General features: G+C 35.6%; 1 protein-coding gene across 1 annotated transcript in view; it reads right to left on the bottom strand.

The window, feature by feature from the left end:
* rasef (RAS and EF-hand domain containing) overlaps positions 1 to 25,384 on the bottom strand; it is a 26,540-nt gene extending 1,156 nt beyond the window's left edge. Inside the window, exons 1-17 of the mRNA XM_087792021.1 lie at positions 25,077 to 25,384; positions 22,015 to 22,347; positions 14,115 to 14,261; positions 13,065 to 13,155; positions 10,349 to 10,444; positions 9,494 to 9,571; positions 9,308 to 9,423; positions 7,907 to 7,975; positions 7,748 to 7,814; positions 7,571 to 7,653; positions 4,425 to 4,737; positions 4,172 to 4,357; positions 2,370 to 2,523; positions 2,231 to 2,312; positions 2,050 to 2,164; positions 271 to 378; positions 127 to 203 (exon numbers count right to left, since the gene is read on the bottom strand). Coding sequence (XP_087648147.1) covers positions 127 to 203; positions 271 to 378; positions 2,050 to 2,164; positions 2,231 to 2,312; positions 2,370 to 2,523; positions 4,172 to 4,357; positions 4,425 to 4,737; positions 7,571 to 7,653; positions 7,748 to 7,814; positions 7,907 to 7,975; positions 9,308 to 9,423; positions 9,494 to 9,571; positions 10,349 to 10,444; positions 13,065 to 13,155; positions 14,115 to 14,261; positions 22,015 to 22,347; positions 25,077 to 25,357 — 2,396 coding nt within the window. The 5' untranslated portion in view covers positions 25,358 to 25,384. The remainder of the gene's footprint in view (positions 1 to 126; positions 204 to 270; positions 379 to 2,049; positions 2,165 to 2,230; positions 2,313 to 2,369; positions 2,524 to 4,171; positions 4,358 to 4,424; positions 4,738 to 7,570; positions 7,654 to 7,747; positions 7,815 to 7,906; positions 7,976 to 9,307; positions 9,424 to 9,493; positions 9,572 to 10,348; positions 10,445 to 13,064; positions 13,156 to 14,114; positions 14,262 to 22,014; positions 22,348 to 25,076) is intronic.

The following is a 25,384-nucleotide window of genomic DNA, read 5'->3' as shown; positions in this document are numbered from 1 at the left end:
ACTCTTAAGAAAATTGTTATAAGCAGCAGCCTTTCAGCAGATAAAATTCTGCAAACTATAATCGCCCACTAGATGGCGGCAAAAGACATTTTCAAACAGGTGAACGACTGGTCGGTCGACGCTCACCTGGCCAGGTGCAGCACTGCTTCGACCACGTTGGCTCCGTCCTTGGCACTCGTTTCACAGAACAGAGTGTTGTAGGTCTGAACACACAAGAGAGTGTTTTTTATGGTCTGTAGTTATATTTTAACACGACTCGTCAAATAATACCATGGCCAGCTTCTCTCCGTAGCTGGTGGGCACACAGCTGACGGTGTCACTCCTGAGGTCACACTTGTTGCCCACGAGCATGATGGGAATGTCCTCCTGAGACACGTCCTGTATTCAGTGAACCCAGATGAAAAATGTCATTTATAGTTTGGTCCGTAAAAAAGTGTCAGAGGAAACAAAAGTTCTTACTATTTAGCCTTTTATTTATCTTGTATTATTCAAGCGATTAAATTAACTTCATGCATTAAATCATGCATTTCTCTTTATTTCTCTTTGTTCTTGTTCTTATTTTTATGAATAATCGCTGTATTGCTGTGTCTAATTAGAAAAAAACCCAATAAAGTCAATATCAATAAAGTTCTACCTAACCTAACCTAAATAATAATAAAAAAAATCTTAAAATAAACATTAAATAACCTTCTTGATGCCTCAAAGATAATCTATTAATATAAAAAACAATTTATAAACATGGGCCTCTGGGTAAAGTTGAATCAAAAAGACACATTTAGGAATGTTATTACATGTCTTTAATTGGAAGCTCGAATTAATCTGTACAACTGTTGGAAACTAACTAAATTAATCTTTTAATGACTTTTTGAAAGTTTCATGTGTTTTTTTTCATCCACTAGTTTAGGCCTGATTCTATGATTTAAAATTTACATTCATATCACTTTAGAAGATATTTATTGCTGTCCTTCTTTTCCCCAGCAGGAGGCAACAAGTATCTTAAAATAAAATGTCATAACAAGACTTTTGCTCAGTTGAAAATGCACGAGTATTAATGCCCCTTAGAAAACATATTTTTTTATAAATTACATTACATATGAAGTAATATTACGCATTGAATTTCTTATTAAACATAATAATAAGACTTTAATCTCCTAATAAACATAATATAATATAATAAACATAATAAATGTTATGCATAAAACTTTGTATTCGACTTTTATATATTTTATAAATAATTTATAGGACTTAAATCTCATAATAATCGTTATAAATACAACTTTGTATGCAAATGTAATGTTGTAATATACGTATAATAATCATTTAATACTGTATATAGAACTTTAATCTCTTAATAAACGCCTAAATACAACTTTGTCGGCATATTTAATCTTGTAATATATGTACAATAATCATGTAATACTGTAGAACTTTAATCTCTTAATAAACGTTATAAATACAACTTTGTATACAAATGTAATCTTGTAATAAATGTATATTAATCTCATGTAATACTGTATAAAGAACTTTAATCTCTTAATAAATGCAATACATATGACTTTAATCTCCTTATAAGCGTAAAACATTCAACTTTGTATCGATTGTAAACGTGGATATAAACGTGGATTAATCTTGATGTAATACTGTATATATATATATATATGTATTAATCTCATAATCAACATCATAATAAACGTAGTAATACAACTTTTCTCTCATATTGTTACCAAAAACAAATATTTGAGTTTCCCTAATACTTTGGCGTAAAGATGGTGTAAAAAGCTATTTTACTTTTATTAGAATTTGTGAGATTCATTTAGAGATGAAATACTGAAATAATATCAATTTTTGACAAACAAACACAGATTTCAAGTGTTAACGCAACAAACAAGTAAAACGTATTTCATGCAAAAAGAAAATATACATCAAAAATCACATTGGTCTCACTGAACCTCTACGTCTGCGGCGTGTGGAAAAGAGAGAAACAACATCTTAATGGTGGTCAACTGTTACCATGGCAACATCTCCACCCTAACAAAGTGTCCTCCTCACCTCGATCATGTCCACCCACTCCCTCACGTTCAGGAAGCTCTGCTCACACGTCACGTCGTACAGCAGCAGAACGCCGTCCGCTCGCCGGAAGTAGGACTTTGCGATGCTGCGAAACCTGAGGCGAGAGAAAATCCAAGGCTCGTGATTGGTCCTCGACAGGTGCCCGTCATTCTGGTCTCACCTCTCTTGACCTGCAGTGTCCCACAGCTGCAGTAACGTGGGCTCTCCGTCCACCACCAGAGTTTTCATCTGGAAGTCCACTCCTGGAAAAGTCTTCTGTCAGACGTGTCTTTAATAATAATAATAATACTAATACGCACCTAGGGTGGCGCTGGAGTTCATCTTGAACTCGTTCTTACAGAGGCGCAGCAGGAAACTGGACTTTCCCACGGCGGCGTCCCCGGCCAGGACGATCCTGTAGGCCTTCTCTGACGTCATGTAGCCCAGGTCCAGGCTGTTGTCCTGGTTGTTCCTCTGGAGAATCACAATGTTGAACACCTCTTGCTTGTCGTGGGGCTGGAATAGTTCCAGTCGGACAAATATTTGCAATGAAAAATGATTGACAGAAGTAGAAAATGTGTCAGAAATATTTATTCTTTCACGTTTATTTTCTGTACAATACTGTTTTTTTTTTTTAGAGGTTTAGAAACTACAAAGATATAATACTTTCTAAGTCAGATCAAGCTGTTCCTAATGTTTTTATTGCTTTTTGTCATTACTATTATTTTTGCTACTTTTATTGTAGTACTGTACTGTAACTTCTATTATTGTAGTTAGTATTGTAGTATTATTGTAGTGGTTGTTATGATTGTTGTTGTAGTTTTATTATTATTGAAGTTCTTCACATTGTTGTTGTATTTATTATTGTAGTTGTTGTAGTTTTATTATTATAGAAGTTCTTCACATTGTTGTTGTATTTATTATTGTAGTTGTTGTAGTTTTATTATTATTGAAGTTCTTGACATTGTTGTTGTATTTATTATTGCAGTTGTTGTTAATGTTGTGGTTGTAGTTTTACTATTATTGAAGTTCTTGACATTGTTGTTGTATTTATTATGGTAGTTGTTGTAGTTTTACTATTATTGAAGTTCTTGACATTGTTGTTGTATTTATTATTGCAGTTGTTGTTAATGTTGTTGTTGTAGTTTTACTATTATTGAAGTTCTTGACATTGTTGTTGTATTTATTATGGTAGTTGTTGTAGTTTTATTATTATTAAAGTTATTGACATTGTTGTTGTATTTATTATTGTAGTTGTTGTAGTTTTATTATTATAGAAGTTCTTGACATTGTTGTTGTATTTATTGTTGTAGTTGTTGTAGTTTTATTATTATTGAAGTTCTTGACATTGTTGTTGTATTTATTATGGTAGTTGTTGTAGTTTTACTATTATTGAAGTTCTTGACATTGTTGTTGTATTTATTATTGTAGTTGTTGTAGTTTTATTATTATTACAGTTATTGACATTGTTGTTGTATTTATTATTGTAGTTGTTGTAGTTTTATTATTATTGAAGTTCTTGACATTGTTGTTGTATTTATTATTGCAGTTGTTGTTAATGTTGTTGTTGTAGTTTTACTATTATTGAAGTTCTTGACATTGTTGTTGTATTTATTATTGTAGTTGTTGTAGTTTTATTATTATTGAAGTTCTTGACATTGTTGTTGTATTTATTATGGTAGTTGTTGTAGTTTTATTACTATGAAAGTTGTAGATATTGTGGTTATTCATGTGGTTATAGTTTTAATTGTTGTTGCTGTTTTTATCGTTTTTGTATTATTGTAGCTGTTGTTAGCATATTATTTATATTTGAGTTATTATTGTAGTTGTTATATATGTTATCATAGCAATTGTTATGTTGTTGTTGTTGAGGTTACTATTGTAGTAGTTATTATTATTAACTTGAGTTAATTTTAGTTATTATTGAAGTTCAAGTTATTGCTGTTATTACTGTCGCTGTAGCTGTTATTACAGCTGTTGTTATAATTGTAGCTAATACAGTAGTTTTTATTATTATTAAAGAAATTGATATTGTAGTTGTTGTTATTATTATTATTGTAGTTGTAATGTACAGAATTATCATTATTATTAATATTAAAAACAATCTGCATCTGTCTGGTACCTGCACGTTGATGGCACTGAGTGTTTTTCTAGTCGTAGGTGCAGCCGTCAGTTTCAGAGCAGGTTCTGGTTCTGGTTCTGGAGTGGGCAGCGGCGTTGACGCTGCTGGTGCACAGACGGCTTGAGCCGGCTTCCATTCCAACACCGAGCTGCTGTCCGACCCGAAGGCTGACTCGCCGTCCATATGCTGCGACCCGGAGAGAGACAGAGACGTTAGAAATGTCTCGTAACAACTGAACCATCAACCCTCTCACCTCCATGTCCGACCGGACCTCCACCACACTCTCGATCTCGCTCTGCTTGCTCTCCTCCTCCTCCTCTTCCTCCTCCTCCTGCTCCTCCTCGTCCGCCTCGTCCAGTTTGCTGCTGTCCTGCTCCGAGTCGTAGCCCCCATGAGACCCCCTGAGGGTGGACAGGCCGCTGTCCACGTAGGTCTCTGGCAGGCTGTCCTCCTCGCACTCGCTGCTGTAGCGCCGCATCAGACCCGGGTCGCACATGGCCAGAGCCAGCGTGTCGCAGGACGGTCTCTGGTTGTAGCCGCCGTAGTCGTCCATCCTTTGGACGAACCTGAGGAAGAGCTCACGGTCTGTCACGTGACACACGACATCTTCGCTGGAGTTAGACGTGTGAGTGTGAGACACTTGAATATTACAATAAAACAGCTTTAATTTTGTTTACAAAAACATGCAAATATTACCCGGCGTTTGTTCAGTTTTGTGTCGTGATTAAACTCGCGGCCACTAGATGGCAGCAGTCATTACCTCCTCCGCAGCTAAATGAACAATTCAATCCTGCAAGATCCCAGCGACGACTAAGGACGAGAGGATGCAGTCGACTCCAGCAGGGTTTAAAGCTGATTTTTTTGACATATTTTGCAAAACTACAAATGTATCCTTGATACTACAGTATGGCAAATATTCCGAAAATACATCGTATTGTTGCACCTGTATCGTTATACTACCATATCACCAGATTCTCGCCAATAAACACCCCTAGTGTCCGGCACAACAAATGAAAACAGTTTAAGTTGAAGCCAAAAGAATAATAAAAGTCTTGAACCTGGATCAATATTTTTAGGTATTAAATGGTCAATATCTCCTCTCGCTAGAACACTTTGTATGATGTCAACTTTGGTTTATCAATTTAGTTTATTTTTTAGTTCTTCAGCTAATTTATTTCGTTTAAATCACTTGCAGGCCGCGTTAAATAAATCGCGAGGCCAGATTTGGCCCCCGAGCCTTCAGCACATACGATCTAAGACAAACGAGGCAGTCGTTGAATCGAATTATTTTCATGTTTTAATCAAATCAAAGCGTATGTTTCGAACCCTAGGCAGGTGAGTACACAACATTACAACCCCTGGAGTCCAAGAGACCCCAAAAAACTACACAGTCCACTGCAGGAGACCACGAGGGTTGTTGTCGCTTCAGATGCGGAGCGATTGTTTTGGGGTTATTTTCTCGGCGAGCCGCGATTCAATCTGTGAAGAAAACATTGATAACTTGTACTTTCTATCCATTAATCTTTTTTTTTTTTTTTTTACTAACTACTGTTTTGTAGTTTTCTATATCACTGATGTTTCTGTTTATTTCTGTTATATTATGGGATGGAAGAGGGGGCGTGCAACAGAGAGGAAGGTCTATCTTTGCACTTGTTTAAAGAAGGAGAAGGTAAGCAAAGACGCTGAATCTGAGTCAGAAATGTCGACTCATCACTTCTGACACAAACTCATGTTAGTAGAGGAATCTCATGCTCGTGGTCCAGGAAGTTGAAAACCTCTTTAACCCTTTCATCATTCAGTATGTAGTATATATAACTAAAAACTCTACATGTCTTGAATAATTTAAGCATTTCAATATTTTTCATCTCATCTTAAATAACTATGGAAGTAGGGGTGTTGATATAATGATATATTGTGACATTTGTATTCCCGATACTGTATCGCGATATTCAATAGCACTAGACACTCAAATATTCATGGTGTTTATTCATTTGTGTGCTGCAATTAAACCTCTGGCCACATTCGTCATTTCCTCTGTCCAGCAACAAACCTGGCAAAATGGCAGCAATGAATGAAAAAGAAAGGATACACCAGAGTCCAGAAGCTTTTAAAGCTGATGTTTGGACTCATTTTGGCTTTAAAACAAAGTTTAAAGTTTAAAAAATACAACACTGATACCGGATGTTACATGTTGCTCAAGGTTGTTTGAGATGTTAATGCACTTCATTGTTATTATAAGTTTATTTTTTTGGTTTATATTTTGAGAAGCACTTTCACATTTGATTAGAGAAAGTATTTGCTGATTTCTTGTAAAAGCATATAAAAACACATCGTTGATCCTACAGTATCGCAATATGTCCAACATGTATCGTATCACCAGATTCTTGCTAATACACAGCCATATATGGAAGTATTTCAGTGGCATTCATGACTTTGTTCCACTTGTTAAATGTTTCTTTTTGGTCGACGATGACAACCACAGTATGTTTTTGATTTAACCCATATTTAAAAAAGTGGGTAAATGCTGACATAGTTTCAAACTTAAATTAAGTCACTATCCAACTCTTTTTTCATTCAATTCTCCAACTCGCTGCAATTGTCTCACTCCCTCTCAGTGAACTCATCGCTGCATCTGTGTTTCCTTCCATCGTTATGCACATACTTTGGATGATTCTATTTCTGCTTCAAGATACCACTAGATTACAAAAATAGATGTGGGTTTGGGCTCTTCTACTGACATTCTACTGATACCGTAATGACAGGTATACGAGTGCAAAGCTCAGATGATGTTTTATTAGTTCACTTTGGATAAACAGTAGTGAAGTCACTCAGAGAATGGGCCAAAATATTTTAGGACTCTTGGTTGTGGCCTGAACATTTTTCATATTTACACTTAATTACAGAAATTCAATCTTTATTTTTGTCTTATTCTTATTGGAAGTGTCTGTATAATCGTTGACATTTATAGTCTCTGTCGCTTGTTTTATCTTAAGATCCGGCATCTTTAGACGTCAACATACGAACACGAACATTGGTAGACTTTGATTTTGGGCCAACCTTCCGGCGGACCACGACTCGGCGGGTCTGATTCAACCCCCTGGCCTAGAGTTCGACACTTGTGTTGGAGAAGTCATTTAAAATGTGCACGTTGAGTTGTGACGTTAATGATGAAATAAACATATAAATGACATTAAATATGTCTCAATAAAAATGAATCCAAAAAAAACTAAAATCATGTAAAATGATGCTTAACATCTGAGAAGTTTCCAGACCTGGTTTAGTTCATGCATCCACAGACTGTTTGGGTTCGAAGACAAAGACAGAAAGAAGAAACTCTCGGACAACGAGGACGTGTTAGTGACAGTTAATGATGGTGTTTTGATGGATCGAGACGCTCACCTGTCCATCACGGTGTTCGGTGACGAGTAGCAGATGCTCTTGCTTCTGTTCCTGATGTCTGCGGGGGAATTGTTGTTGCCAGACTGAAAGAGACACATTTTAGTGTCCTTTTCTTCAACACACTCGTAGACAATAACCGATCTTAATGTTCTCGGTATCGAGCTGAGATTCACTCACCCTGTTGGTTCTCTCCAGAGCTGCCCGGAGGCCGTCGTTGCTGTCGTGCAGCTTCCTGTTTGCTGTTCTTTTCACACACACACACACACACACACCAAAGTATTGACTTCTTCTCGACAACTAATTGTGTCTTTTTTCATTTACACAAGTGAAACTTACTGCAGGACTTCTATCTGGTTCTGCAAGATGTCGCGCTCGTCCGCAAACTGCTTCATCAGCTCCTCGTCCCTGGATAGAAATACACATTAGTCTAAAGTACTAAAAAAAATACTCTTTATTTGAAATACATGTTAAAAAACTATATATTTTCGTATCCGATCATCAGCATTTTCTATTAAAACTTTATGAACTGATCTTATATGGAAACATTAATAAAATCTTGTTGATATTTCAGGAGCAGTAAATAAAGTTGACTGCAGAGGGCGCTGGTGTCATGCAACGAGATCTAACAGGTGTTATTTGACACTAAAAATAGTTATTTTATGTTTTTAAGTTAAATGTATAAAGTGTGTATGTCTGAGAACATTTCAACACAAAATAAAACACGGACAGACTGAAAATATATATATATTTAACCATTATTAGAATCAACATTAGAATCTTCACTTTGTGTGTTTTTCTTTTTACAACTATAAACTTGGTTAAAACATTTTTTGGCAGAGAATTAAATCTGCTCAAGGGCCGCAAAAGTCCCCCGGGCCTCACTTTATAAATGCATGATGTAGGTTATTTTAAAAGTGTTAACATTTATTTTACGTCTCCTGTGAAAAGGAAATATTTTTATGATCATTTCAATCAATTATAACAATCATTTAATTTTTTTTAATTCATTCTATTTTATTATTTTATCACCACAATAAAACCTGAGTTATTTTACTTTAAATATTTTCAATTAATGTTTTCTGATTGTGAGTTTTATTCAGATTATTATTATTATTTTTCAGTTTCAGGAATTTCCATTTGTAATTCGTATTAATATTATATATCATTAAATAGTTTATCCATTTTTATATCTTCAAACTAATATATTACAAGTGATTTATCTCCAAAACGTTTTAGTAATAAAGGTAAAATAGTTTGTATAATTGTTTCCCACCTGATCTCACTTCAATCCAGAGAAAAAAAAACATGCATTTCATATATTTACAACTTTTTAGTGTCAGAATTCCCACCATAAACGTCACTCAAAGTGTCTACGAACGATAAATCTAATGAGATATTGTTCACATATTTACTCGGAACACGTCAACGATGGCCTCATATATTATTTTATGACGAATGTGCTGCAGTCACTGAAGCAACACCGGCACCGTCTCTGACCAGAACTCACAAGAGTGTTGTTCTGTCTGCTGTTCTGTCGCTTAGCAACGCCACTGAAGAAGTTATTGTGTGTGAGAAGCAGCACCAGGATATCCTGTTTCACTAAGACAAAACGAAAACACTGTCAATCAGTACCAGGGGGCGTGGCCTGTTTCTATCCCAAATCCCTCGAGTCAGTCTTTCTATTAGAAATAAATGGCATTTTCGTCGTTTTTTTTTAGGTTTTTCCTTGTGACTCACCTTTCGAAGTCGATGCTTTGGTCGGTCAGTTCGTTCTTCAGCGCGTCCATCTCGCTCTGCAGACACGAGACTTTGGTCTGGGACCTCAGCAGCTCCTGTTTCAGCTTCTGGTTCTCCTGCACTCACGGAGGGGGACACCAGGCCGTTACATAAAAGCCATCGCTCGTCCGTCGAGCTCATCTTTACCAGGGTCAGCTCGTTGATCTTCTTCCTCAGCGCCGGACTCTCGTCTTTCACCGTGATGTTCTTATATTTCTCCTCAATCTAAGAAGAAAAGTAGAAGAAGGAACTCAAATTAAAAAAAGTGCTTTTGGCGTCAATAAAAGTGAAAAATACTTTCCTAATCTGTTTTTTGAACAGGGTGTTATTTATTAAAAGGTTAAACCAGCATTAACTTCGGTTAACTCTTAAAAATGACCAGAAAATAAATATTAAACAGGCTCTAAAAATGTATCAGACTTGATTCAAGTTGCAAAAGAGTTTTTTCTACTTTAACCTGGTGCATTCTCACATAATCATGACGAACTTTGACCTATGAGCCGGAGAAATACACATACTACTAAATATTTCTGTGAAAACAGTAATAAATGTTAACTTATATGAAGCATCAGAATGTAAGATTCGGTCAAATTAGTAATAAAGATGGAATAATCGTAGCTACAAGGCTACTCTTGATGCAAAAGAACATTTTTATTGTTATTTATTTACTCATTTAAAAGATATTTTATAATTATTAGGATTCAAAGTGCTAAGCTAGTTGATAGAAATAAACACAGTAATGAATACTGGGGTATTAAAAGGATAAACATATACATTAGGATGTCAAAAATGTATTTAATTTGAGCTAATTTCAAGCTTAATCCATATTAATTTTCATTTAGATTAACTTAAATAACACCAATACATTCTTCTACACGTCTTTAACTATCGTCCGCCAACACATCTAAATGAAATCTCATCCTTGTGTCTATACGACATCTCAACTATGTCCAAAGGGGAAAATCCAAAATACACTTTTGTTGTGAGTCATGGTTGATGTACCAACTGCATCCTCTGGATCTTGCACTGCAGCTCGCACACCTCCGTGTCACAACTTCTCCTCAACTCATTCAGAGCTGTTTCAGATCGTCGCTTCTCCTGAGGAAATAAAAGAAGAAAAACCGTGTGAACATGAAGAAGAAACACATTCATGAGTTTATGAAGGATGATATGAATAAAGATGAAATGGTGAAAATGTATTTAATTTAAAGAGTTTATTGCTAGGATCAGAGTTCTGAGCTACCTTGATGGATATTTATGTTTTAAATGTATTTCATTTGTGGTGCAAATGTAACTGCAGTAGTGAAAACTAGAAGATTAATCAAGGAAAGAATGGCAGCATTTTTCAGTCTTTGGAATGTCAAGATAGTCCTGAAATGGAGCCGTTTTTCTTGAACACGGTCCACTGCACAAAATTGTAGACTCGAGTGAGGTTCTTACTAAATCAACCTATTTTAAGAGACAGTACAAACCACACGAAAAGTCATATTATCATTGTAATAACAACAGGAAAGTATTTATTAACTATAGTCGTACACAAGTTTATACTGTCACATTAAGAGCTTATAAATACAATAAATTATTAATTGTATGTCATTATGCGAATATTGTTGCGGAATCACAGATAGCAATACTGCTTTACGGTTTGTATTGCTAGCTACATCGCAAATGCTAGTTCGCAACATCGCTAATGCTAGTTAGCGACATCGCTAACGCTAGTTAGCAACATGGCTAATGCTAGCTTCAACTGTACTGATACATTAATGTCAATTCCTCAAAACAAATACTCATTACTACTATCCTTCTTTTGAGAAATATTCAAGAGTAAAGGAAGTTGAAGTATAAAGGAGCATAAAAAGAGTAAGAACAGGAAATAAAACAGCTAGTAGCGTGTGACAGGGAGCAGAGTTGTGGCAGCATCAAATGTCAATATTTGATGGTATTTAACTGACAGTTTTGTTTGCTTTATCTTGAAATAAATGAAATAAAAATGAAGTGCGAAAATTCTCCTCTCTCGGCCCCGAATGTCCAAAAATAATTCCGAGGGTGTCGCCGTGAGAGATTACAGGTGAGGGTCAGTTTATTTACTTTTCTTGGACAAAACAAACAGGAGTTCAGGAGTCAGCTGAGTCGCAGCAGTACACTTACATAACCGTATACACACACCGTGATAAGAAAGTTTTCAACCACCTAGCTAGCAACGGCATAAACGTACACGGCGACTCTCGCTGACTTTTACGGTACCGAACCACACCTGTTCTATCTACTATATTATGAGACACGTTAAACTTTTAAAGATGGCTTCCACATTTCCCTGCCTTCAATATTTGTCATAAGGGTGTGCCTGTTCCCAGCAGCTCGTGTAAGGATGTCAGATGACAAGTTTTACTAACCACTCGCTGTTTAAAAATTATTTAACATAGCTTCGTATCCTTGCTGCTAATTTAGCGCTCGTTTTTTTCCAAGTCCCAGTGATAGTTTATGTGTTTTTTTCAGACACAGTCCATATAAACAGTGTATTCAAATGTGTCAATTGATGTGTGTTTCACATCACAACATAAATGTTTCCGATGTACAACACAAAAAAAGAGAAATTAATTTCACTCCATGGTTTTTAGATGGTTTTTGGTTTAATACACACACTGTGAAGTGTTGTTTTTAACAACCGTGCTGCGTTCAAGACACCTTGTAAAATAAGGATCAAAATACAGTTAATTTACATGTCAAATATGAGGGGAATTCTGTACTTCAATAGACATGTTTTAACCATGTTTAGGTAGCTATGCTAAAATGTAGCAAATCTTTTTTTTTAATAGTTTATATATTGACTCTCTTTAGGGGCCACTGGCCAAATGTTTGGGTCAAGAAAAAGTAAACGAAAAGTTCCGCAAAAGCCATCCACCGACCAAAATCCACATCTATGTGTTTCCTTAAAAACTGGTCCAAGTATTTTATGTTTATTTTGAGCATTTCTGCTTGGCAAGAAATCTTGGAAAAAGTCAAGAGCGGGTTTTGAACCAGCGACTCCAAAAATCGGTGACTCATTAACTAAGTGAGCCGAAGAGATATAGTGAGCGAGACCCTCGGCACACATGTTGTTATACTCACCGATCTGACCGTCAGAGTATAACATGATTCCTGTTGAGGTTATTTGACATCAAAGATTGATCGTGAGATGTAATGATTTTGAAACGCTGTGGATTAACTTATATTTAATTTATAAAATCAATTCTTTCATTTTTGCTATTAGAATACCAAACCCGATGAGTAAAAAAAAAAGATTAATTAAAAAACATTAGATTCTTTAAGTTTAGTTATCCAAAGGCAACAATGTAATTCAATTATTCAATATAAATAAAGTCAATCTTTCAATATACAAATGATTGAATTAAATTATTCAAAAACTAATTCAACGCTACACCATTTGAGTATTCAATATTCTTATGGCACTGATGTACATCTGTATCAATTTAATAACAAGAAGGTGAAAGATAACCTGATGAATATATTACTTAAAATGCAGAATGTTAAACAATAAACTATCTACTCTAGTGCCACTAACTAGTGAGTAATGCGACGCGTCCTCTGACATGTCTGACTGCTGTGCAGGTGTGTTTGACATGAGGGAAGAGCTGAGCAAACAACTTATCTTCTAACCTACACTTACTCATGTAAAATATCATCTTTAATGCCTGATTATATTCTCGGGAAAGTTCACCTGCTCCCGAGACTTCCTCTCGGCCGCGTGAATGCGCTGGTCCATCTCCTCCTCCATCTCACCGAGCTGCATGGACGCCTGATCCTGGGCTCTGGAACCCAAAGGACGAGTTCAGGTGATGGCGGACGGCCAACGAATAACCACAAAAACACCACAAGTGACATCATTTTTTTAACCAAATATAACAGTTTTGCATTGAGATTATTTAGGACAAGGATTTAATGATTACATGTTGGAGGTGTTCGGGATTACCATCTGGATCTACAAGTCTTTTGAAGGAGCTGTGACCTCGCTACTACTAGGTGTTATGCTATAGCTAGTAACGAAAAGCCGCTGCCACCTTTTTCAACTTGACTATGAATATATCAATGATATCTAAACAAATAAAGGAAAATTAATTGTTGGGTGTTGGCTTGTCGTTTTCCTTCCTCCTCCAGCGATAAGTCATGAGTTTCTTTATAGTGACGTCAAATATGTTACGTTTGTTTTAATTTTCACTTATAGCTGCGACTACTTTTGCGTGGAAATATGGTTTAAATTATGGCAAAACCTGCATTAATAGTTTGACAACATCCTAATAAAAAAGAACCATATTCCTCACTGACTGCCTCTTGTATTCAAGCTGTAAAGATAGTTGTACTTTATTATTATTATAGAAAAAAGCAACTATTAGCAGAGAAATAAAGTCAATTCAGTGAGTGATTGTAGCACAATAACACATACATGTTATTTTAACTCACCTCTGACTCAAAGCTTACATTTAAATCAACAAAAAACTCCCGATTAACATTTTTAATTCTAAATACTTCCGTCCAAAAATAGCTTGTCCGTGTCGAAGCGCTAACAAACTTACAAAGAAGTGTCTGGTTACTTGCTTTGAACAAGACTAAGATAACAAAAGCCTATGTTGACCAACTACATGTCCCAGGAAAAAATTAAAAGAGTTTGTTAAGATACCAAAACATGGCTGAACAAAGAGGTGTGTCCGGCAGACAGTGGTCAAAGCTGAAGTGTCAACAACGTCCTGTGATTTTTTTATGAGTCGCTCACCTCTTGATGGCGAGCGCCAGGTTCTCCATCTCCGAGTTCTGCTGCTTGATCTCTTTGGTGAAGTTCAGGACGACCTTCTCGAACTGAGGGACCAGCCTGGGCTCCGTCAGACTGATGTTCTGGTACAACGTCGCCGCCTGTTCGTTGCTGCGGAGAGACGTCAACATCGTCTGTTGTATCTTGTAATTAAGTTGACTCCAGGTAAACACCAGCGCGTTGTTTAATCAGCAAAACAATATGCAGCAGATTAATATAAACCTGTGTGTTATCTCAGGAGCAGAAGCAGATACAACACAAGGGATACCACAAACACATTTGTTTTTCCCTGAAATAACACAATGCTTAAATTGATCGTTTTCAGAACGGTCGTAGTCTTGAATAGTAGCAGGATTTTGAAAAACAAGTGTAAAAAATTGTAATATCTCAAAATCAGAATCAGAAAACTTGTATTGCCAACTGGATTGTGTTTGCGGTGGCAACATAAAATAACATATAAATAAACACACATATCTATCACTCAACATAATAATTCATAAATATATGCTCTAATTTTTACATCAATTGTCAAACAAGCATTTCAATAGAGTTATGCTAGTTAGCATTTAGCATCATAGCAATATTGCAGTATCTAACTTGATATAGAGCTTCTTAACAACTCTATTAAAGTAAAAATATATATATTTGGATTGTGTTTGTGGTGGCAACATAAAATAACTTATAAATAAACACACATATCTAAAGCTCAACATAAGAATTCATAAATATATGCTCTAATTTTTACCTCAAATGTCAAACGAGCATTTCAATAGCGTTACGCTAGTGAGCATTTAGCATCATAGCAATATTGCAGTATCTAACTTGATATAGAGCTTCTTAACAACTCTATTAAACTACAAATATATATATGGATTGTGTTTGTGGTGGCAACATAAAGTAACATATAAATAAACACACATATCTAACGCTCAACATAAGAATTCATAAAAATATGCTCTAATTTTACCTCAAATGTCAAACGAGCATTTCAATAGCGTTATGCTAGTAAGCATTTAGCATCATAGCAATATTGCAGTATCTAACTTGATATAGAGCTTCTTAAAAGCTTTATTAGAATAAAAAATATACATGTTTGGATGCAAATAAACGTGGTAATAGTAGGTAATTTCAGAGACTGTGTGTTCGACAGGATGGACCGGCTATAATCCTAAATACATTGGACGGACTGTGAGTCAACATGGTCTCACGATGACACAAAACGTACGCAAACACACATGCATTGTGACAACAACAAAAAAGTTGCAGGAAACTGTATAAAAAGCTTTGTCTATCAATCAATTATTTCATTGCAAATTATATATTTTATAAGTTCAACTGAGCCTGAACATTAGCAACTGCTTAGATACAAACCACAAATGACTTTTACTTCTTAAATGTGTCACAATGTAGCCGATCTTTTTTACGTGTACGTAAAGTGAGTTTTTCTATTAAAGTCGGTTCAAAAGAGATATAAAGTTCTATCTCAACACTTTGCTCAACCTTCATCGGGCTTGTCTGGTTACAATTAAGCATATTTCTGAGTCAACAGTAGTAAAAACCAGCTGAACCAGAAGAAAGTAAACATTCACACACACTTGCTACATTTATAATCTGTAACACATCTGTCAATTTGGGGAGATCGTGACATACACATGGAGGTTTTGGTCGGCTGTGTATGTCTGTAAGCAAATTTACACAAATTAACAGTTTTCAATCAGTTTTTTTGGGGGAAAAATGCTGTAATAAAACAAGATAATTCAAATGTTGGTGAAGTTCCATCTGGATCCATTAAACTTTTGTGGTTCTCAGTGGTCCAGAACAACTTGTTCTTGCTTTTGTGTGCAGTATGTTGTGCAAGTGAGTTCCAAAACACTACTGCTGTCTATTAGCTCAATGTTATCAACAGTATTTTAAATGGCAAAATAGAAATTGAATAAGATAACAAAAAAGAAATATAGCGTGTCAAACTCAAGTCACCCGTTTTACATGGCCGACTAAAGTAGAACATGTTGATATTGAGTCATATAAAGATGTCAGTGTTTAAGATAAGCTAAGGAACAAAGATCATCTATGTCAACAATTAGACAGAGACTTACAGTAAGAGTAAAACTGATGTTGAAAGGAATTTGATGAAGGAGGACAAACAGATAGTTCCTGTAAAAGAAAGTTTGATAAACATGCACATGGTTTGACCTAGAATGCTTAAAGATGTTGGTCAAAGAGTCACAATATGTATAATTTATAATATAGTAGGGCTGCTTGGGGGAGGTTTTCACTCAATTTTCTACTCTTAAATCTCGCATTTTCGAGTTGCGTTAATCGTAGCTGACCTGAGTTGAACGCATGCTAGTGAAGTTCCACACAGAAAAGACTAAATTTATTAACTATTATCGGTAATATAACTTAGGTAGAAGACATCTGCTGGATTTGTTACGGGCTGTCAATTAATAAATCAAGTAATTATCAAAAGAAAATATGTTTGTGACCGTGAATCAATAGTCCACAAAGACCGACAATCATCCCCTTTAGGAAATGTTTTTTGGTGAAGAGGGAGCTTTGAAGCTCAACATCAGATAAGGCGTTAAAAGGAAAAAGCTTGATTTTTTTATCTATTCAGTTGTATAACCAGGGAGTTAGCAAATTTATTTAAAAGGGACAACGCTGGAGGGTGAGAATCGGTCGGGGTTGGGGATTGTAAAGTAGGAGGTCGTCTGCGTATAGAGAAGTTTTGTGTCTCCTCAATGGATCCCAGTCGCAACTAAGAGATTCAATGGTTTGGTCAAAGAGAAGGCGAATCAGAAGAGTTTCTCTGCAGAGCTTAAACTGTGTGGACTGTTGCGAAAGTTGTGCGATTTTGATCAAAGGAACAAGTTTATACAAAGACTGACTTTTCAACTGAAAATAGGTAGTCTATTAAAAGGTTGATGTTCAAAGTTGAAAAGTTGAATTTACTTTAGGCATTTAATTATTTTTTTGAATAGTTTAATTCAAAAATAACTTTGTTGAAAGATTGAATTTGTTTCTCTTTTTTTTAATAATTTAATTAAAAATGCAAATATTTTCAGAATAGATTGATTGTTTGATGTTCTATTTTTAATACTCAAAACAATTTTTTTTTAATTAAACATTTGTAATTCATAGCGGATTCATTGCATTTAGGTTAGGTTAGGTAGAACTTTATTGATCCCTCAGGAGGTCTCCTTCGGGATTTTTTTCTCCAATTAAACACAGCAATACAGAAGATTAATTTAATTTAATTCTGATATGGGACAATAGAGTTCGTTTGGAACGTCTGTTTGGAATACTTCCCGATGCTTGGTCACGTGGTCGTCAGCTCGTCGTATGATTGGCTGAAAGTTATTTCAGGTCGCTCGGTGCTGTTTTTGGCATTGTTAGCACTTTTAAACCAACATCTTTTACACTTTATTTAAAAGGCTAACGATCATTCACGATTAAAAATGTAATAATGGCCCAGCACTTAATATTTTCTTCTGTGAAGTAAAGTCAATTTTTTCAACGTTATGGTATTTTTTTCTAGATTAGGCAGTTAACACATGTATGCATGTTTTAAAGCACAACATTCTGTTTATCTCCAATTTAATAATAAAACTATAATGTATAGAGACAATTTGTGTCTCCTCAATGGATCCCAGTCACAACTAAGGGGTTCAATGGTCAAAGAGAAGGCGAATCAGAAGAGTTTCTCTGCAGAGCTTAAACTGTGTGGACTGCGATTTTATCATACAAAGCAAGTTTATACAAAGACCGAATCTTCAACTGAAAATAGGTAGTCCCGCTTTTCTTCAGCCTCTAAAGAGACGACAGACTCGAGGGCCTCTCCAAGAGTTGAGACTTAGATGTTAAATTACCTTCTGATGTTGAGGTCGTAGTTTGATTAAGTCAACATAAAATAGTTTTAGTCAATATTAGACTTGATTCAAATAATTCACAAAGTCCCGAAAGATGAATTTTCTGAAGTGTTGAGTGATCCGAGGGGCCGATAAAACGTGGCACCGATTGATTTTCACGCTCCGATGTTTTTCCTGTGCATCACACAACCTTCCCTTTCATCGTTATCTAGCACACGCTGGACCCACAGACTCCTTTTCCCAAAAGTTCCGTGGCTCAGCTGACTGCAGCTGTGACTGCTGGGAGATAAAGACCAGCATTAAGCTGCGAGGACCAGTTTAAAAACCGCCGTGGCAATCGATGTCCTCCGAGAGACGGTAGAGGAACACGTGGAGGTGCCTCATGTCGGACCCCCGGGGGCCTCACATACACACTGCTACAGAGCAGCAGGACATTTAACTCATAACCTGGAGGTGTTTTGTAGACTTGACCATTATGTCTAAAGAACTTGTATCTATGTGGATATCAGTTTTACTGAAGGAGCAAACAGGACCAATAGCAGTTGGGCGTGAAAAATGGATTCAAATCTGCATTAGTTACGGATTCTTCATCTTCAGCTGGTGCAGATCCTTGTTGTCTCTCTTGTAAAAGTATCAAAACTTCATCAATGTAGGACAAGGATGTCAAACGTAATCCTGGAAAGGGTCCAAAATCATTGAAAAGTTTGATTCTTGGACAGAAAAATGTAACAGGAAGTGTGTTGACATATTGTCAATGTTTGACAATCTATTTTTATCTGTGTGTTTCTTTACTTTAACATCAGTTTTACTGGCGGGCCACATGAAATATCTTGGTAGCCCAAATTTGATCCCCAAACCATGAGTTGGACACATGTGTTACATCATTTTAAAAAACTTTGTGAGACGTCAGGCAAGCATGTGACCTGAGGCTGCTCTGTCATTGGTTGCCTCAAGATGAAAACACTAGGCAAAATAGTGGTTATGTATTTTTTTTTGGGATGTTAGATACAACTGCTTGGACGTATAATGTGCATTAAACACAGGAAAAAAACGGTTTCCTTCAACTGAGAAAATCTCTAAACTTGATGTCACAAGATGATCTGTAACTTATAATCCATGCGTTTGTGTCTTCTCTTCTGGACTATTGTATCAGTTTATTTTCATGTCTAAACAAGAAGGATCTGTCTCGCCTGCAGTTAATACAAAACTCTGCAGAGAGAATTCTGAGCCGCTCTAGTAGAAGAACTCACATTTCTCCGATCATTAAAATTCTTCACTGGCTTCCAGTTTCTTTCAGGATCAGTTTTAAAATTCTGGTTCTCTCTTTCAGATCTATTCATGGTCAGACCTTAAATAAGTGAAAATCTGAGTGGGATAACAATATCCTGTTAATACCTTAACTTAAATCTAAGTTTAACTAAATTCTACATTTCAGTTATAATAAAATCTTCCCTGTAGCATGAACACTCATTCAAAAACCTTACATAAGAAGTGATTTATATTTTTAATGAAAAAATAAACATGTGCTCATATTCACACATTATTATTAGAAAGCATTAACCAAAACTTTAAAAAAACATTTTTTTAACTACATTATATCATAAAGATAAACCCAATTTATGATCTCTATGATTCAGAGTTACATTTAAAAGTTCATTAGTTCTCCATTATTTGTTGTATTATGTTTCTTATTGTCTGTAATACTGTTATTATTACTTTCTTTTGTCTTGACGGACAAAAGTTGGACCTAATTCATAGTGAATTTGACTACGTAAAAAGTCTTTGAATTTCCTTTACAACAAAAATATTTATAAAATACTAAATCAAAAGATATGGAGTGTCAAAGGCGTTAAAAATGCTTAAATACATTTGATGTCCTTTTTATAATTTTATATAATCGTTATTTGAGTGAGTTATAAATACCTGGAATATACTAAAATCAATACGCAGTGTGTAATATGTGTACACAATACACAACAATTAAATCCTTAAAATAAATATGATGGTGTTGATGATATTCATTCACAATCGTAAAGTCCACACACTTCAGTCGATCACTCGTGTCAATAAACGTTGTTCACACTCCAGCGTAATGACGCAAACACTGATCCTGTCATGACGACATCATTTTTAATGTTGTTCAGTCAAATAAATGAAGTCAAAGGAGTCTAATTCAAAGTTCAGAGAGAAAATCCTGCCCATAAACTCATAAATGCAGTCCACAGAAGGTTGTTTTAGACCAGGATTGAAAAAATCATGTGTCTTTTGTCTCTATGATACACTGGAACTACATTAACAAGACGACAGTTGGGGAAACTACAATGAACTAAGTATTAATAAGGAACTTAAACACAAAAAAGTCATGCAATCAAAAATGTATGTTGTTTTATTTTAGAAGTACAATTTCTTGCTATGCTTTACCGCACAGCGCTTACATGTCCTGGCTATTAAAATAACAATGTTGCTTTAAGGGAGATCTTAGAAAGCTGATGACATCATCAAACCGCTCCAAGAGTCAATATTTTAAGATGAGTTACAACATAATTTGATGTATTTGACAATTATCAGATCTCGTTCTTTAATCTTAACCTTACATAACACACATAATATGTACAAAAACTGTAAAACTAAATATATATATTTTGAGGCAAATGAACGCATTATCTTTGCGTAAACACATAAAACTATTAATGGCGACATTGATTTTATTTTGCATTAACACATGTTTAATTTTTCATGCTCTTTAATGATAATGAAATGTATGTTTTATGGTGTCCATGAAGTTTGGAAAAGATCTGAAATGAGGACAACTAGGCTGCCATTATAAAGTGTGTTTCCCCGATGAACATGTTCTGACCACATCTGAACCATAGGATCAGTACTGAACATAATATTAAAAAACAACTACTTGTTAATTCATTACTGGATTTTGTGTAAATGATGCGATTAAACTTGATTCGTGAGTGAAATAATGTGATTAATCACGATTAAAATATGTTCTTTCCAGAAGAAAACAGGGAAATAAAAGTGCTACCCAACTGATTGAAAATATATATATATATTTTAAAAAAAAATTAAATAGACAAACAGAGCAACATTTTAAAGGAGCTATGTTTGTGAACAAGTATATCAATGACATATATATTGAATATATTATTGGAATATTGAAGGTTGATGTGTCAAAGTTGAAACGTTAACTTTTCTTTAGGCATTTAATTCCGTTTACGAATAGTTTGATTTAAAAATATCTTCATTGAAAGATTGAATTTGTTTTTCTTTTACATTTTCAGAATTGATTGATTGTTTGATGTTCTATTTTCAATACTCAAGACAAATATGTTTTAATTAAACTTTTTGTAATTCATAGTCTATTAAATTCAATATAATAATGTTATAAATTAAATTCTGATATGAGACAATACAGTTGATTTAGAACGTCTGTTTGGAATACTTCCCAATGCTTGGTCACGTGATCGCCAGCGCGTCGCATGATTGGCTGAAAGTTATGTCGGGGTCGCTCGGTGCTGTTTTTGGCATCGTTGGCACTTTTAAACCAACATTTTTTACACTTTATTTAAAAGGCTAACGATCATTCACGATTAAAAAATACTTTAAATATTTTCTTCTGTGAAGTAAAGTCAATTTTTACAACGTTATGGTATTTGTTTTCTAGATTAGGCAGTTAACACATGTATGTCTATTTTTAAGGCACAAAATTCAGTTTATCTCCAATTTAATAACAACACTATAATGTATAATACTAAATCCACGGCTCATAATCTTATTTAAAGGTTTAAAATACTCGAAAATAGCCTGGAGGATTGGCTAAAAACATGTTGCAATGGTGACCTAAAGTCTCTCCAACTGACACAAATTCTTGAAAACACCATTATAATAAGTCAACATCCTCCGGGCTGTGGTGATGTGTCACAACAGTACCACAGACAAGAAGAAAAAACTGTCTTATTAAAGTTCTAAGGAAGTTCCTCTCTCACCTGGGGATGAACCGGGCCTGGTCCCCGAGCCGCTCCTCGAACCTCTCCCAGGCGGCGGACACGTCTCCTCCGCCCGCGGTGTCCATGTCGTCGCTGTAGCGCTCGTGGAAGCTGGTGATGAACTCCTGCAGCGTCACGGTTCCGTCCTTGTCCGCGTCCAGCCGCTCGAAGATGCGGTCCGCCTCGCTGTCCGGCACCTGCAGCTCGGCGCAGATGGTCAGGAACTCGTTCCTCTCGATGGTGCCGGAGTTGTCCACGTCGTAGGTTTTGAAGAGCGCGCGCAGACGCTCCTGCTCCGCGGCGCTCATGCCCTTCACGGAGGCCTGCGGGAGGCTGAGGGGGGAGGCGGAGGCGGAGGGGTGAGGCGGAGGGGTGAGGCGGAGGGGTGAGGCGGGGAGTCAGTCCGGGTACATGTCAAAACACATGGAAATGTCATCGAGAGATAGAAGTTCACGTCATTCCTGCAGCAGCTGCTCACCAGCAGTGCGTGAGTGAGTGAGTGAGGCGCGGACAGGTGAGCGTGCGTGTGCGCGAGCGTGTGTACGCGTCACTTGCGTCTACAGGACGAAACTAGCGTCAAAAGTGACGCAAATATTAACCCACGTGTTAATGTGAGCGTTTTTTGTTGCCCATTTTCAACTCCGTCATTTCATCTTAAAAGTAGAGCTTTGGAAGTATATTAGTTGCATCAGAGTTCTCATTTTATTCAAGAGTTGGATTTTTTTTTTTTATATTTAACTCTCTACTTTAAATATCCTGATGCTAATCCGTAGTGTTTTTTTCTTCTCGTGTGTTTTATTTTATTTTTATTTTATTTTATTTTATTTTATTTTATTTTATTTTATTTTATTTTATTTTATTTTTATTTTATTTTATTTTATTTTATTTTATTTTATTTTATTTTATTTTATTTTATTCTATTTTATTTTGTTAATAGTGTTACATTTCTAATACTGTAAATAATTTGTATATTTTTAAGATCGTTTTATTTATTTTTTTATTATTTTTATTATTTCTTTTTTCCTTGCACTTTATTTTTTTTTAAACATTTAAACATTTTCTATTCTATTCTATTCTTAAATTTAAAATGTTTTTTAAAAAAAATCGAAACTCATGTGGAAACCCAACTCTCCTCTCTCACTCACATGTTTCAAACATTGAAGTCTTCCTCTCCAAGATGCAGTAAGTCCCTCATCATGACCATGTTCTGAACTTATTACTCAATAAAGTTCTCGTCTGAAATCTCGGCGAACGAGAGGTTACGAGAGCGGAGTCCATTATGACGTAATGTTGGTTTCACTCCTCCTTCAGCTGTAATCATGCCTCGCTTTGTTTCTTGGAGATGGAGACTTTTGGGATTGATGACGCGCAGTGACAAACTGCAATGCTCCACAGCAGAGTGGGCGTGGTTATTGTGAACAAGATTTAATCTCTAGGAAAACTAAGTGTGGGCGGGGCTTAAGCACATTTTCTAATGTATATATTTCAATGAAAAGAGAGTTTTGTACAAACAGACACATACTGATGATACAATAGAGTCCAACATCTATTTAAGACACACTTAAATCAACATATTATACATTTTATTTGAATTAAATATTTTCGAAATTAATATTTTTTTACACATTGAGTTTAATATTCTAATTCCAAATATGCAGAAAAAGCGTTTTCAAAATGTAATGTTTTTTATTTCGTATCCTTTTATATTTAACATAAAATGTGTTAGTATAATAGTGTCCTATACCGTTGCTTCAGCAATTACATCGAACCCTATGTCTAAATTGTTTTTATTTATTCTGAAAATATAAAAAAAACATTATTTAAATTTTTTTTTAAACCCAAAAAATGTACCCTCTCTACATAGAAAACATTAAATTAAACTATACCCGAAAAATTGTCTCCGACAATTATGAATCTTCTCTGAAGCGATGAACGCCATGAGGTTGTTCCAGTTAAAGTCTGAGACTTGCAAACGTTTGACGTCACAACTTTATAAAGTTTATTTAAGTTTATTTAGACACTGAGCACGGTTACATGCACAGATAAAGCTCTACGCTGATGATCGTCTGATGTTTCAATGAACATAAAAAATGTAGGTCACATGAATTCAGGAGTAATGTCACTTATTCATCTCTAGGTTGCGCTGTGTACAGATACTCTGTCTAAACTGTTGCTGTACAAATGTTTGAAAGTTTAAACATCGCATTTGTCACTTTGAATCGAAAGACAAATCTAGGAGGAAGTCGTCATCGTCTATTTAGATTTCAACCTTTTTGTTTGCGTTGCAATGGGAGGTTAACGAGAACCCTGCCCTTCAATGGTACGATGACGTGAATGTCATTCTCTTAATACACCAGTAAATAACTTATATAACAACCAGAACTAACACTGCAAACTGACCAGCCAAAATAAAACTACAAAACTCATGTAGAAATTCATCTGAGATCTGACTTTCTAGTCTATAGTCTTTGACTATTCATAACTCTTTTTTTTTTTTAGATCTAAACATCTATTGACCCTCAGAATAAATAGGAAAAAATATACATTAATATTTTCTTTTTATCAGTGGTTCATTTCATGGCATATACACAGCAAATCTAAATACCATTAAATATAAATTGTAGGTTAAAACATTGTGTCACAACTAAACGTGTTGCCTGTCGTATTCGTTTGTTTGTTTTTGTGTAATTTTTCAACTTTATTTTATAGTCAAACATTTTCTTCGTCCCTTTTTACTTTACAACAGTTATGGAAAATAAAAGGCCCCTTAGGAGATTTAAGTCTATAGATCAATTTATTAAAAGTCTACTATAAACATGAAAAGAAAATAATATATTATATATACAAGGGAATGATTTTTATTTTTCCCCACTATATAATAAGTATATATTTCTATTTACAAAACATATTTGATGCATTTTAATAATTGTTAATCTAACTTTTTGCAGATCAACAGTTTGAAATTTCAGTCTGACTTTGACCTTCTCATAATAAAAGATATAATTTTCTGTCTCTGTTTAAACTTCTAGACACATGTCTTCTTCCAGTCCACGTCCACCGACCTGCACATGACCTCCTCCTGGGTGTTGGAGAAGCGTCCCCTCCTGGTCTGGGGGTCCTTCTTGACGTCCCTCAGCTCGGTGAAGCCGCTGATGAACTCCTCCAGCGTGACGGTGCCGTCCTTGTCCACGTCCAGCCGGTCGAAGAGACCCTCGGCCTCGCCGCCCTCCACGCTGAGCTCCTGGCAGATGGTGAAAAACTCATCTTTCTCGATGCGCCCCGAGTTGTCGGCGTCGTAGGCGTGAAAAAGTGAGCTGAGCTGCTCTCGCTCTTCCACACTCATGGTCTTCTTCGGGAAGAAGAAGCTACA

Source organism: Callionymus lyra, chromosome 1, assembly GCF_982586985.1.
Source record: "Callionymus lyra chromosome 1, fCalLyr1.hap1.1, whole genome shotgun sequence".
Classification (NCBI taxonomy): Eukaryota; Metazoa; Chordata; class Actinopteri; order Syngnathiformes; family Callionymidae; genus Callionymus; species Callionymus lyra.
The sequence above is the reverse complement of the archived record's forward strand: the minus strand, read 5'-3'. Positions and strand labels throughout refer to the sequence as shown.